Source organism: Leucoraja erinacea, chromosome 2, assembly GCF_028641065.1.
Source record: "Leucoraja erinacea ecotype New England chromosome 2, Leri_hhj_1, whole genome shotgun sequence".
In the NCBI taxonomy this organism is placed as follows: Eukaryota; Metazoa; Chordata; class Chondrichthyes; order Rajiformes; family Rajidae; genus Leucoraja; species Leucoraja erinaceus.
Window position 1 is genome coordinate 37,194,864 of NC_073378.1, and position 13,366 is coordinate 37,208,229.

At 43.7% G+C, this 13,366-nt stretch overlaps 1 protein-coding gene across 1 annotated transcript in view; it reads right to left on the reverse strand.

Annotated features, from left to right (window-relative positions):
* Positions 1-12,583, reverse strand: part of LOC129708844 (uncharacterized) — a 111,330-nt gene extending 98,747 nt beyond the window's left edge. Inside the window, exon 1 of the mRNA XM_055654871.1 lies at positions 12,258-12,583. Within this exon, the coding sequence (XP_055510846.1) occupies positions 12,258-12,396 (139 nt within the window). The 5' untranslated portion in view covers positions 12,397-12,583. The remainder of the gene's footprint in view (positions 1-12,257) is intronic.
* Positions 12,584-13,366: the final 783 nt, after the last annotated feature.

Below are 13,366 nucleotides of genomic sequence, written 5' to 3' on the forward strand. Positions count from 1 at the left end.
CGGGCGTTGGAGGAACAGACCCAACGGGTCTGCACTTGGTCTAGTATCTTTTAAAAATACATTTGAAAAATAAGGATGAGAGGCCTCCAACTCAATCATCTGTTAATTAAAATAAGTTTAGCACTTAATTCACGGGGAGAGTTTTTGAACCTTTCTATTCAGTGGCCTGGTGGTGCAGCAGTGGAGTTGCTGCCTACTGTAGTAGGATAGTGTCAGTGTGCGGGGATTGCTGGTCGCCGTGGGCTCGGCGGGCCGAAGACCCAGTTTCTGCACCGTATCTCTAAAGCTAAAACAAAAACTAAAAACTATTCACTGCGTCTTCAGTCATAGGACCATCTGGCTCGGGGTTAAACCTGCCCAGCCCACTTAGCACCTTCCATTCTTTGTAGGTAGGAGACCATAAATAGCCTTGCCAATTTCCCTTCATTAATCACGCTCCCAACACAAAGCATCGGCCCTTTGTTGCAATCTTCCAGGGTTTGAGACTGATTCATTGACCAGATCTGAAGCCTACATTCATGGGACAGCTGACTAGACCAATCTGGCTTTAGACTAATACCTGCCCTTCCTGAAATCAGCAGCACTCATCACATAAATACCCTGTCCTTTGCAATAAGAACCCTTCCATTGTGAGTATATTAGTTTTTAATGTCCACAATTCTACACAGTTCCAAATTAACTTTTCAGACCTTGGAGTTGTTTTGCACTATTACTACAGTTATTTAATATGTTGGATTTTTTTTATTATTTTGTTTTATCTGTGTGTATTATGTTGAGAATTTCATTGTTCGATCTGGGACATGACAATAAAATCACTCTTGACTCTCTCTTGTTAAGCTGCTGCAAGTAAGAATATCATTATCCGTTGTTGGTTCATCTTGGCAACTAAACACTTTTTGACTCTCTCTTGACCCTTGATATGGTGTAATCTTTTTTCAATTATTCTCCCGTTTTAATAAGCTGCCCTTTCTCCTCATTAATACAGTAACACTTGCAAATTTGAACATATTATTTTGACACCAAAACAGAAAATTGAAATAAACAACCGCAGATTCTTTAAATCTAAAAGTGGAATTATTTTAAATGCTAAGCAGGTCTTTCTGCGGAGTAGATGTTTCTGGTTATAGCCCTTTATCACAATTCATATGATTGCGGGTCATTGATCTGAACATTAACTCTGTTTTTCTCCCCACAGATGCGGCCTGATTTTTCAAAGTGATTTACACTTTAGACTTTAGAGATGCTTCACAGAACCAGGCCCTTTGGCCCACCGAGTCCAGGCAAACCAGAGATCACCCTATATACTAGCACTATCGTACACATTAGGGACAACTTACAATATTTTTCGAAGTAAATTAACCTACAAACGTGTACATCTTTGGAGTGTGGGAGGAAACCCAGGAGAAAACCCAGATAAAACCCACACGGTCACTGTGAGAACGTGCATATCGCACCTGTAGTTAGGATGGAACCCTGGTCTCTGGCGCTGTAAGGCAGCAACTCTACCACTGTGCCACTGTGCCACCCACCAATGGTTTAGTTAGAAACCAGATTATTTAAATAGCTACATGGAGGTGAGACAAACCACAGGGAATTCTCTGCAATACATGAATTTTGTTCTGCTTGATCAATTTGGTTCTTTTTACCAGTAAATTGTGTAAGACATTGAAACATAGAAAATAGGTGCAGGAGTCGTCTACTCGGCCCGTCGAGCCAGCACCACCATGCAATATGATCATGGCTGATCATCTAAAATCGGTATCCCGTTCCTGCTTTCTCCCCATATCTCTTGATTCTGTTAGCCCTAAGAGCTATATCTAACTGAATTGTGCTTTCATCAGTAGTAGCTGGGCTGGAAATTCAGAGGAGAGTCACTCATAGTCATAAAGAGACACAACACTGAAACAGGCCTTTCAGCCTACCATGTGTGTGCCAACCAACCCATGTTTACACAAACCCGACTCTAACTCATCTATAACTCAACATTTTCATCATTATCATCCCCCCCCCCGAACGCTCCCTCGAGACCTCAAATTCAATAATTTAACCAACACCATGGTTAAGTGTCCAATTAATCCACAAATCTAGTTTTTGCGTATGTGGCAGTAACCTAGTGCGCCTGGAGGAAACCCAGGTAGTCACTGGGAGAACATGCACACACCACATAGGCAGTACCAGACATCATGATCGAATGCAGTCACTGAATCGGTGAGTCAAGCAGTTCTACCACTAGGTTTAGTTTAGAGATACAGTGCAGAAATAGGCCATTCCGCCCACCGGGTCCGCTCTGATCAGCGATCCCCGCACACTAACACTATCCCACATACTAGGGTAATTTTACATTTATACCAAGCCAATTGACCTACAAACATGTACGTTTTTGGAGTGTGTGAGGAAACCGAAGATCTCGGAGAAAACCCACGCAGGTCACAGGGAGAACGTGCAAACTCCGTACAGGCAGCACCCGCAGTCAGGATCGAACCCGGGTTTCTGGCACTGTAAGGCAGCGACTTTACCGCCGCGCCACAGTGCCACCCTCAGCCAAGGACTTTGATGCCCACACAATAAATGACGGCATCTGCAACATCTTCGCCCAGGAGACGCATTCGAGGGATGGTTTTCATTAAAAGTCCAATTTTAACCATTACTATTTATTTAAGGAATATTGTTAAATGAAGATGAATACTGGTGCAGCAAAAATACACTAAATTAAATGTGAATGTATTGAAAACAACTTTCAAAATAATCTCTAGCTGTATTAGAGATGAAAGATACATAAATGTAATTTTTGGAAATGAATAGACACCACCTCTAGATTAAAAAATCACAATCACATTGTCACCGTGTATCATTAAGATCATGTCATGTGAAAGGAGCAGAATTAGGCCGTTCGGCCCATCAAGTTTGCCATTCAATCATGGCTGATCTATCTCTCCGTCCTAACCCCATTCTCCTGCCTTATCCCCATAACCTCTGACACCCGTACTAATATAGAATCTATCTATCTCTGCCTTAAATATATCCACTGACTTGGCCTCCACAGCAAAGATATCCACAGATTCACCACCCTCTGACTAAAGAGATTCCTCCTCATCTCCTTCCTAAAAGAACGTCCTTCAATTATGAGGCTATGACCTCTAGTCCTAGACTCTCTCACTAGTGGAAACATCCTCTCCACATCCGCTCTATCCAAGCCTTTCACTATTCTGTAAATTTCAATGAGGTCTCCCCTCGTTCTTCTAAACGCCAGCGAGTACAGGCCCAGTTAACATACTCATTCCTGGGATCATTCTCGTAACACATCCTGGGATCATTCTCGTAACACATCCTCTCCACATCCACTCTATCCAAGCCTTTCGCTATTCGGTACATTCTTTTCCTTCAATAAGCTCACTAACTAAATGTTAGCAGTTACCATGGTTATTATCACATGCATCTTGGTGACAAATGTTCAAGCCAGCATGGGCTAATAATAATGGCACCTCTCAGTCAAATAGTTCTCATGACCTTGACGATGACAGACAAAGCTATGCTTAATTAAAGCTATGCAGATTTATGAAATCTGTTCTCACATAGCAACAGTGCAGCCGAACAACAGATACATCCAAGAAGCTCAGGACTGGATGAGAAATTTTAAATTCCTTTGCCGAATTATATTTTTGATAGATACGAATGCTGTATTTCTGCAAAATGATGTGGAGCAATATTGAACATGGATGATGAAAACTGAGCAAGTGGATCGCAAAACCATTAGCAAAATGGTTGAATGATTCAATGCTGCCTTTATGTGAAGTGGAAACGCACAGTGAATTTATTTTCTTACAAACTGTCCAGTCGAATAGTTATACCTGCGCATGGTAGCATAGCAGCAGAGCTACTGCCTTATGGTGCCAGAGACCCGGGTTCGATCCTGACTATGGGTATGGTCTGTATGGAGTTAGTACGCTCTCCCCGTGACCTACGTTGGTTTTCTTCGGTTTCCTCCCACACTCCTATTCTTTTCCTCCAAAGATGCTGCCTGACCAACTGAGTTACTCCAGCATTTTGCATCTATCTTCTGTATAAACCAGCATCTGCCGTTCCTACCTACACAAAGGAAATTTGTACCTGGGGAGGGGGTGGTTTGGGTGGGAAAGGATGAGTCGACCAGGGAGTTGCAGAGGGAACGGTCTCTGTGAAAGCAGAAAGGAGTGGAGATGGGATGATGCGGCCAGTAGTGGGATCCCGTCAGAGGTGGCGAAAATGTCGAAGGATTTTGTGTTGATGGGGTGGAAGGTGAGGAAAAGGGGGACTGTCCTTGTTAGTAATGGGGGGAGGGGGAGGGGGAGCAAGAGCTGCGCTGCGGGATATCGAGGAGACCCTAGTGAGAACCTCATCTATAATGGAAGGGGAGAATCCCCATTCGCTAAAGAATGAGGACATCTCCAATGGTCCATCGTTAGCTGGGGACGAGGTGATAACAAAGGAATGCAAATGGTGAAAGTAACAAGAGGTCTCGGGTGGGGGAGGGATGGAGAGAGAGGGAATGCAAGGGTTACTTGAAGTTGGAGAAATCTAATACAATAATATCAATTTTAATAATTTATATTTATATTAATTTTATTATACACATTATATTATATATGATTTATATATATAAATATATAATATAATCATATATATATTATTATGATTATAATATAATTATTATAATTCATCATAAATATATATATAAATATATGATGTTATAAATAATTTTATAATTATGATGAATTATAATAATAAAATAAACGGTGAAGTTCTGAGGAACAAGTCTAGAACCCAGCAATTAGCAGACGAGCACTCATTGAAATGGGGAACTCGGGGATGGGATATGAGTGTACAAAGAAGGGAAAAAGAGCAAAGTAACTACTGTGGTTTATTCACTGAGCAGAGAGAAGAAACACAATAAACTAATCTGAAGAAGGGTCTCAACCGGAAACATCATCCATCCCTTCTCTCCGGAGTTGCTGCCCGTTCCGCTGAGTTACTCCAGCATTTTGTGTCTATCATATCATAAGATCTTAAGAGATAGGAGCAGAAATAGGCCATTCGGCCCATTGTCTACCGGGCCATTCAATCATGGCTGATCTACTCAACCCTCCTAACCCCATTCCCCATAACCTTTGACACCCGTACGAACCCGTACACCTATCTTCAGTGTAAACCAGCATCTGCAGTTCCTTCCAGCACAATAAACTAATCTGAAAATAGACACAAAATCTGGAGGACAGGCAGCATCTCTGGAGAGAAGGAATGGGTGACGTTTCGGGTCAAGACCCTTCCTCAGAATGGTTAGGGATCAGGGAAGTTAGAGATATAGACAATGATGGAGAGAGAGAGATAAAGTAGAGGGGTGCAGCGAGAGAGGATGTTGCACAACTCTCACGGAGAGAGGAGGAGAGTTGTGAATCTGTGGAATTCTCTGCCACGGAAGACAGTGGAGGCCAATTCACTAGATGTTTTCAAGAGAGAGTTAGATAGAGCTCTTAGGGCCAAAGGAATCAAGGGATATGGGGAAAAAGCAAGAACTGGGTGCTGATTCTGGATGATCAGCCATGATCATATTGAATGGCGTTGCGGGCTCAAAGGGCCGAATGGCCTACTCCTGCACTTATTTTCTATGTTGCCATGTTTCTATGAGAACTTCTTCAAACTAATCTGAATCTGATCTGAATGGGGCAGTTGCTACAGAGTCAGATTGGCCATGTAGCAATGTCCCAGACACACTGCCCCATCTGCCTGTACTTCAGCACCACAAATGCAAACAACCTCAGATGTTAATTGAAAGGACATTTCCAGGGATTAGCAAAGCAACACACCCACCACCCGCTCTGGGCTCCCCTGCAACTCAGCAGTGAGATCAGACGGGTGTGATCCAAGGGAGGGACGACTGACCAGATTTACGATTGCCAAGACTCAGCAGTTTTGGTACGTCGAGTTAAAAATTAAATATTCAGTCAAGGAAAGAAAGCTGAATGTTTAGGTTCAATCAGGACATTTTAAACTCTGGTCAATCATTATCCCTCTCGCATTCCCAACAGCCCGCAGAGAAGCAATTAATGACAAAAAAGGACACACAGTGCTGGAGCAACTCAGCGAGTCAGGCAGCAACCCTTGAGAACACAGATAGGTGACGTTTCATGTTGGGACCCTTCTTCAGCCGAGAAGCGATCAATGTGGTGTCCCGTAAATACAGCAGGTTCTCACTGCCATCTACTGTCAAAAACCTTGAACTACAGGAGGAGGTCATAATAGGTAGAATAGCAGATGCTGGTTTACACAGAAGGACACAGAGTGCTGGTGTAACTCAGCAGGTCAGGCAGCAGCACTGGTGGACACACATGGATAAGTGACGTTTGGGGTCGGGACCGTTCTTCAGACAACTTAGTCAGGACGGCACAGTGGCGCAGCGGTAGAGTTGCTGCCTTATAGCGCCAGAGACCCGACTATAGGTGATGTCTGTAGAGAGTCTGGACGTTCTCCCCGTGACCCCATGGGTTTTCTCCCGGTGTTCCAGTTTCCACCCACACTACAAAGACCTACAGTTAATGGGCTTCGATAAAAAATTGTAACTTGTCCCTAGTGTATGGAGTGATCGCCGCTCAGCGCGGACTCGGTAGGCCGAAGGGCCTGTTTCCATCCTGTATCTTTAAAGTCTATAGTCTAAAGGGTCCCAACCCCAAACGTCACCTATCCATGTCATAAGGTCATAAGGTCATAAGTGAAAGTAGTAGAATTAGGCCATTCGGGCCATCAAGTCTACTCTGCCATTCAATCATGGCTGATCTATCTCTCCCTCCTAATCCCATTCTCCTGCCTTATTCCCATAATCTCTGACACCCGTACTAATCAAGAATCTATCAATCTCTGCCTTAAAAATATCTGCGGACTTGGCCTCCACAGCCTTCTGTGGCAAATTCACCATCCTCTAACTAAATACATTTCTCTTCATTCTCCAGAGATGCTGACTGACCTGCTGAGCTACTTCAGCATTCTATGTCGTTTTGAAATCAATAATTTTATGACAGGGAAGATCATTTCTGCTATTATGACTCCATCAGCATTCGGGTGCGTGCATTTCCATGCCTTTTCTCCACATGCTTTCAGATTTCTCTCTTATCTATTTGCCACTATATTTTTCCAGTCGATTCCATTTGGCGTTTCCTGCAGGACACTGCAGCTTGTGCCTGGGAACATGCACTGAAATGCAAGGAGACTTGCCTCATTCTCCTGGAACTATTAACTGCTGGCTTTTTGCGTACATCTCGTAATGAAGTGACACTGATGGTGGTGCTTTGCCATCAGCCACTAACCACCAGTCGATGCTGACTACGGGTGCTGTCTGTACCGAGTTTGTACCTTCTCCACGTGACCTGCGTGGGCTTTCCCCGAGATCTTCGGTTTCCGCCCATGTTCCAAAGATGTACAGGTTTGTAGGTTACTTGGCTTGGTGTAAGTGTAAATTGTCCGCAGCTGTATCTCTAAACTAAGCGCTGTATCTCTAATCAGAGATTTCCGCGCTGTATCTCTAAACTAAGCTACATTAAACTAAACATGCTGGTACTAACCAGCACCAAGTGATATCATGGCTGCACTTGGTAAAGGGATGGAGACCACTGATATTCTGACATACCAGGACATGTATGGGCAGAAAAGGCATGGCAACAGCCATGCCGCTTCACTGGCGGTGACCCCTAAGCCCAGATGCAAGAGGTGGTATCAGATATGGTTGTATCAACTATGACTCTTTTGCTAAGAACAGAGGAATTAAAGAAAATTGGGTGAAACATTGAAACATTCTTGGCTTCATTCTCTTCAGTCCTTGAATCATGTCATCCCCGGGTGCCCGCTCTACCACCCACCAAATGAAGCTCAGGGCCTGGCAGACATTGACGCAGAGACAACAACCTGACTGCTCAATACACAGCTTGAGATCTAACTATTCCTTTGGTTTATATTTAATTCGCAAGAAAAAGAAGAGTCCTTGAACCAAATAAACAGCAGCCCTGAGAACAAAGCATAACCTAGTTGGTTACTAGGAAACTTAAGGGCCTGTCCCACGAGCGACCTAACGTGGTTGCTTTAGCCATACGGCCTCGCGGGGCCGGTCCCACATCGATCGCCGGAACCGTATGGAGTTGTGCGGAGCTGGTCCCGACATCGCTCCGAAAAACTGACACTGTCCAAAAATTCCGCGCGGCAACGGGCGTGCGCAGCGTCTCAACGCAGTACGCGGCGTCTTGACGCCGTATGTCACGCGCGAACTTCCCACGGACTTCGCTCGAACTTCACGTCAACTCGTACGGGATCACTCGACCTCCGCGCGGCCCCCGTTTCCGGTTTGGTCGCGCTTGCCGCATGCAGTCGCATGCTCATGGGACAGGCCCTTTACAGACAAACAAAAACTAATCTGTTGGTCCAAGTGAATAGTTAATTCAAGATAAGACTAGCCAGAGAAATGCTATCAGGGAGTAACAATCTCCCAAAATAATTCCTTCCACAATCCAAAACCAAAACATTGTTGGATCATCTTCATCCACATGTCATTTTCCTTTTACTTCACGTTATGACAATGAGCAAACCCAATTTGGAGGAAAAATATGCTCAAATTTTGATATACCAATTTTGAATGGGCAATCTCCAGATACTAATTAAAAGTGTACCGGATTGACATTGGCAACCGCTCCAGATATTTTTTTTCAAATGCAGGATAGAAACATAGGTGCAGGAGTGGGCCATTCGGCCCGTCGAGCCAGCACTATGATCATAGCTGATCAACCAAAATCAGTACCCCGTTCCTGCTCTTTCCCCATATCCCTTGAATCCCCTGGCCTTAAGAGCTAAATCTAATGCTCTCTTGAAAACATCCAGTGAATTGGCCTCCACTGGCTTCTGTGGCCCAGAATGCCACAGATTCACAACTCTCTGGGTTAAAAAAAATCCTCATCTCAGTCCTAAATGGCCTACCCCTTATTCTTAAACTATGACCCCCTGGTTCTGGACTCCCCCAACATGGGGAAATGTTTTCCTGCATCTAGCCTGTCCAATCCCTTAAGAATTTTATATGTTTCTAAAAAATTCCCTCTCATCCTTCTAAATTCCAGTAAATACAAGCCCAGTCTAATTCATCAAATGCCCAAAGTACACAATTGATGGAATTTATTGACTGGTTTTTAAGAAGGAAACTTTAGATGCTGTGACCAAGATGAGGCAAGGCCCCTCTGCTAATGATTGGAGCAGAGAGAATCCAGGAAGAGCAAGACAATGGAAAAAAAACATCGCTTCAAAAATCGCGGAACATCTTTAACGTTTATCATCTTTATCATCATTAACATCTTTAACTTATTTATTCATTACACGTGCCTGCTCACCAACAACCATGAAAAAGCGAACCTCTTGGAGACAAAACGCACTCGGAAAAATGGGAATCAATCATTAAAAAGAAGCTTCAGAACTGGTTATGCCAGATATATGTGCTCAGCCCTCTACTTTACTCACTCTATACTCATGACTGCGTAGCCGGACATAGTGCGAACGTCATCATCAAGTTCGCCGATGACATCACTGTTGTGGGACGAATCACTGATGGGGACGAGTCTATACTCTAGAAGTGAGATTGACCGATTGACCAAATGGTGCCAGCACAACAACCTGGCTCTCAACACCATCAAAGCCAAGGAACTGATTGTGGACTTTGCAAGGTGTAGGATAGGGACCCCCAATTCCCGTTTATATCAACGGTGGAAAGGGTCAAGAATTTGAAATTCCTGTGCGAGCACATTTCCGATGATCTTTCCTGGTCCCAGCACACTGATCCAATTATAAAGAAAGCACATCAGCGCCTCTACATAAAAGTGGATAAGTCTCCAGGTCCTGACAGGATATTCCCTAGGACATTGAGGGAAGTTAGTGTAGAAATAACCGGGGCTATGACAGAAATATTTCAAATGTCATTAGAAACGGGAATAGTCCCCGAGGATTGGCGTACTGCGCATGTTGTTCCATTGTTTAAAAAGGGTTCTAAGAGTAAACCTAGCAATTATAGACCTGTTAGTTTGACTTCAGTGGTGGGCAAATTAATGGAAAAGATACTTAGAGACAATATATATAAGCATCTAGATAAACAGGGTCTGATTAGGAACAGTCAACATGGATTTGTGCCTGGAAGGTCATGTTTGACTAATCTTCTTGAATTTTTTGAAGAGGTTACTAGGGAAATTGACGAGGGGAAAGCAGTGGATGTTGTCTATATGGACTTTAGTAAGGCCTTTGACAAGGTTCCTCATGGAAGGTTGGTTAAGAAGGTTCAACTGTTGGTATAAATGCAGGAATAGCAAGATGGATTCAATAGTGGCTGAATGGGAGAAGCCAGAGGGTAATGGTGGATGGCTGTTTATCGGGTTGGAGGCAGGTGACTAGTGGGGTGCCTCAGGGATCTGTGTTGGGTCCTTTGTTGTTTGTCATGTACATCAATGATCTGGATGAAGGTGTGGTAAATTGGATTAGTAAGTATGCAGATGATACCAAGATAGGGGGTGTTGTGGATAATGAAGAGGATTTCCAAAGTCTACAGAGTGATTTAGGCCATTTGGAAAAATGGGCTGAAAGATGGCAGATGGAGTTTAATGCTGATAAATGTGAGGTGCTACACCTTGGCAGGACAAATCAAAATAGGACGTACATGGTAAATGGTAGGGAATTGAAGAATACAGTTGAACAGAGGGATCTGGGTATAACCGTGCATAGTTTCTTGAAGGTGGAATCTCATATAGATAGGGTGGTAAAGAAAGCTTTTGGTATGCTAGCCTTTATAAATCAGAGCATTGAGTATAGAAGCTGGGATGTAATGTTAAAATTGTACAAGGCATTGGTGAGGCCAAATCTGGAGTATGGTGTACAATTTTGGTCGCCAAATTATAGGAAGGATGTCAACAAAATAGAGAGAGTACAGAGGAGATTTACTAGAATGTTGCCTGGGTTTCAGCAACTAAGTTACAGAGAAAGGTTGAACAAGTTAGGGCTTTATTCTTTGGAGCGCAGAAGGTTAAGGGGGGACCTGATAGAGGTCTTTAAAATGATGAGAGGGATAGACAGAGTTGATGTGGACAAGCTTTTCCCTTTGAGAATAGGGAAGATTCAAACAAGAGGACATGACTTCAGAATTAAGGGACAGAAGTTTAGGGGTAATATGAGGGGGAACTTCTTTACGCAGAGAGTGGTGGCGGTGTGGAATGAGCTCCCAGTGGAAGTGGTGGAGGCAGGTTCATTGGTATCATTTAAAAATAAATTGGATAGGCATATGGATGAGAAGGGAATGGAGGGTTATGGTACGAGTGCAGGCAGGTGGGACTAAGGGGAAAAAAATTTGTTCGGCATGGACTTGTAGGGCCGAGATGGCCTGTTTCCGTGCTGTAATTGTTATATGGTTATATGGTTACTTCCTGAGAAGATTACGGAGAGTCGGTATGTCAAAGAGGGCTCTCTCGAACCTTTACAGGTGCACAGTAGAGAGCATACTGACTGGTTGCATCGTGGCTTGCTTCTGCAACTTGAGCGTCCAGGAGCAGAAAAAATGCAGAAAGTTGTGACCAGTGCATCATCGGCTCTGACCTCCCCACCTTCGAAGGGATCTATCGCAGTCGCTGCCTCAAAAAGGCTGCCAACATCATCAAGGACTCACACCATCCTGACCACGCACGCGCCTCTCCGCTACCATCGGGTAGAAGGTACAAGAACCTGAAATCTGTTACATCCAGGTTCAGGAACAGCTACTTCCCCACAGCCATCAGGCTATTAAACACGCCAACAAACAGACTCTGAACTGTAACAGCCTATTGCACTTTATCGGTTTATTTATGTGTATACGTGTGGTCTATGCTATATAGACACACTGAACTGTTCTGTATTTATGCTTACAATACTCCGTTGTGCTGCAGCAAGCAAGTTTTTCATTGTCCTATCTGGAACACATGACAATAAAGCTCTCTTGATTTAACTTGACTTGATTGTAGGATGGAACCCATTATCCGGCCCATCTATAATTTCCTCCAAATGCACGAACAACGTTAATAACTGCAACTGCATTAGTTTCTGATTAGCAATAGTTTGGAGTTACCGGATGTGTTGGGAAGTGAAGTCACGATAGGGCAGGTTAAATTCCTTACAGCATCTGTGGGAGGAGGCACAATACAAGCATTGCATGCATTTTATCGGGGAACATAAAGAACATAACTCACCGTTTTCAGGGCTAAGCATCGGGCTTCCACTGCCATTTTTGTCAGGCTTCACTTGGTCGGGTTTTGCATGGAACACGGATTCTTCTTTGGCCAGGACTTGTTCCTTCTTTCCTTTCCTCTTTGGGGATTGTGACAGCATCAGTGGATATACTTCACTTTCGATCCCTGAGGAACGGATTTGCCGATCTCCCTGTTAATCCAATCAATTCAGCTGTTATCAGGCAACTGAACCATCCAACCAACAACTAGAGAGCAGTCCTGAGCTACTATCTTCCTCATTGAAGACCCTCGGACCATCTTTGAACAGACTTTACTGGGCTTTATCTTGCACTAACCACCATTCACATTATCCCCTTTCATCATGTATCTGTACATTGTGAATGGCTCGATTGTAATCATGTATTGTCTTTCCGCTGACTGGTTAGCACGCGACAAAACCTCGGTACACGTAAGAATAAACTAAACTAAACTAAATTGAATTGAACTAAGCTAAGCTAAATACAGGTGAGCAGTATTTCACCTGTGGTTCTGCGCTAATTGTTAACGGGGAATTTCTGTCCATCATGACATTAATTGTTAAAGTGTGGCGTCACCTGATGGTAAGACCACTTACGGTCGAGCCCTCGTCAGTGGTTACGAGGACTGTCGCATGACGACATGGGTTAAGGGGAGTGTCCTGCTACATAAGCAGATCTTACCTTGAGATCAGCAGTCGACAGGTAGCTGAGCTCGAGGCAACACCCTCGCTCAGCAGCAGCAGTAATGACAATATGTTCGAGAACCAAACTTGCATGTACACCAACCATGTAATGTCTGAGTAAAGCAACTGTTTGTTCATCATTTTTGGTACCGCTACAAAACCTCTTTAAACTCGCTATGAATAACCTATGAGTACAAGGTGCTGTCTTCTTCCATGATTTCCTTTAGAAACAGAGGTATTTTTTAATTACATATCTCCCAACATCTTGCCCCCTGCATCTCACCCACCAGCCAGACCTTTTCATTTCATATGTACTTAATCAAAAATGGCAAATGCCGGCATTTTAAAGTCAGTTGGACACATGAAGGTGTTGATTAGTTTGGTTTATGCGTCCCCACGATAGTTTTGA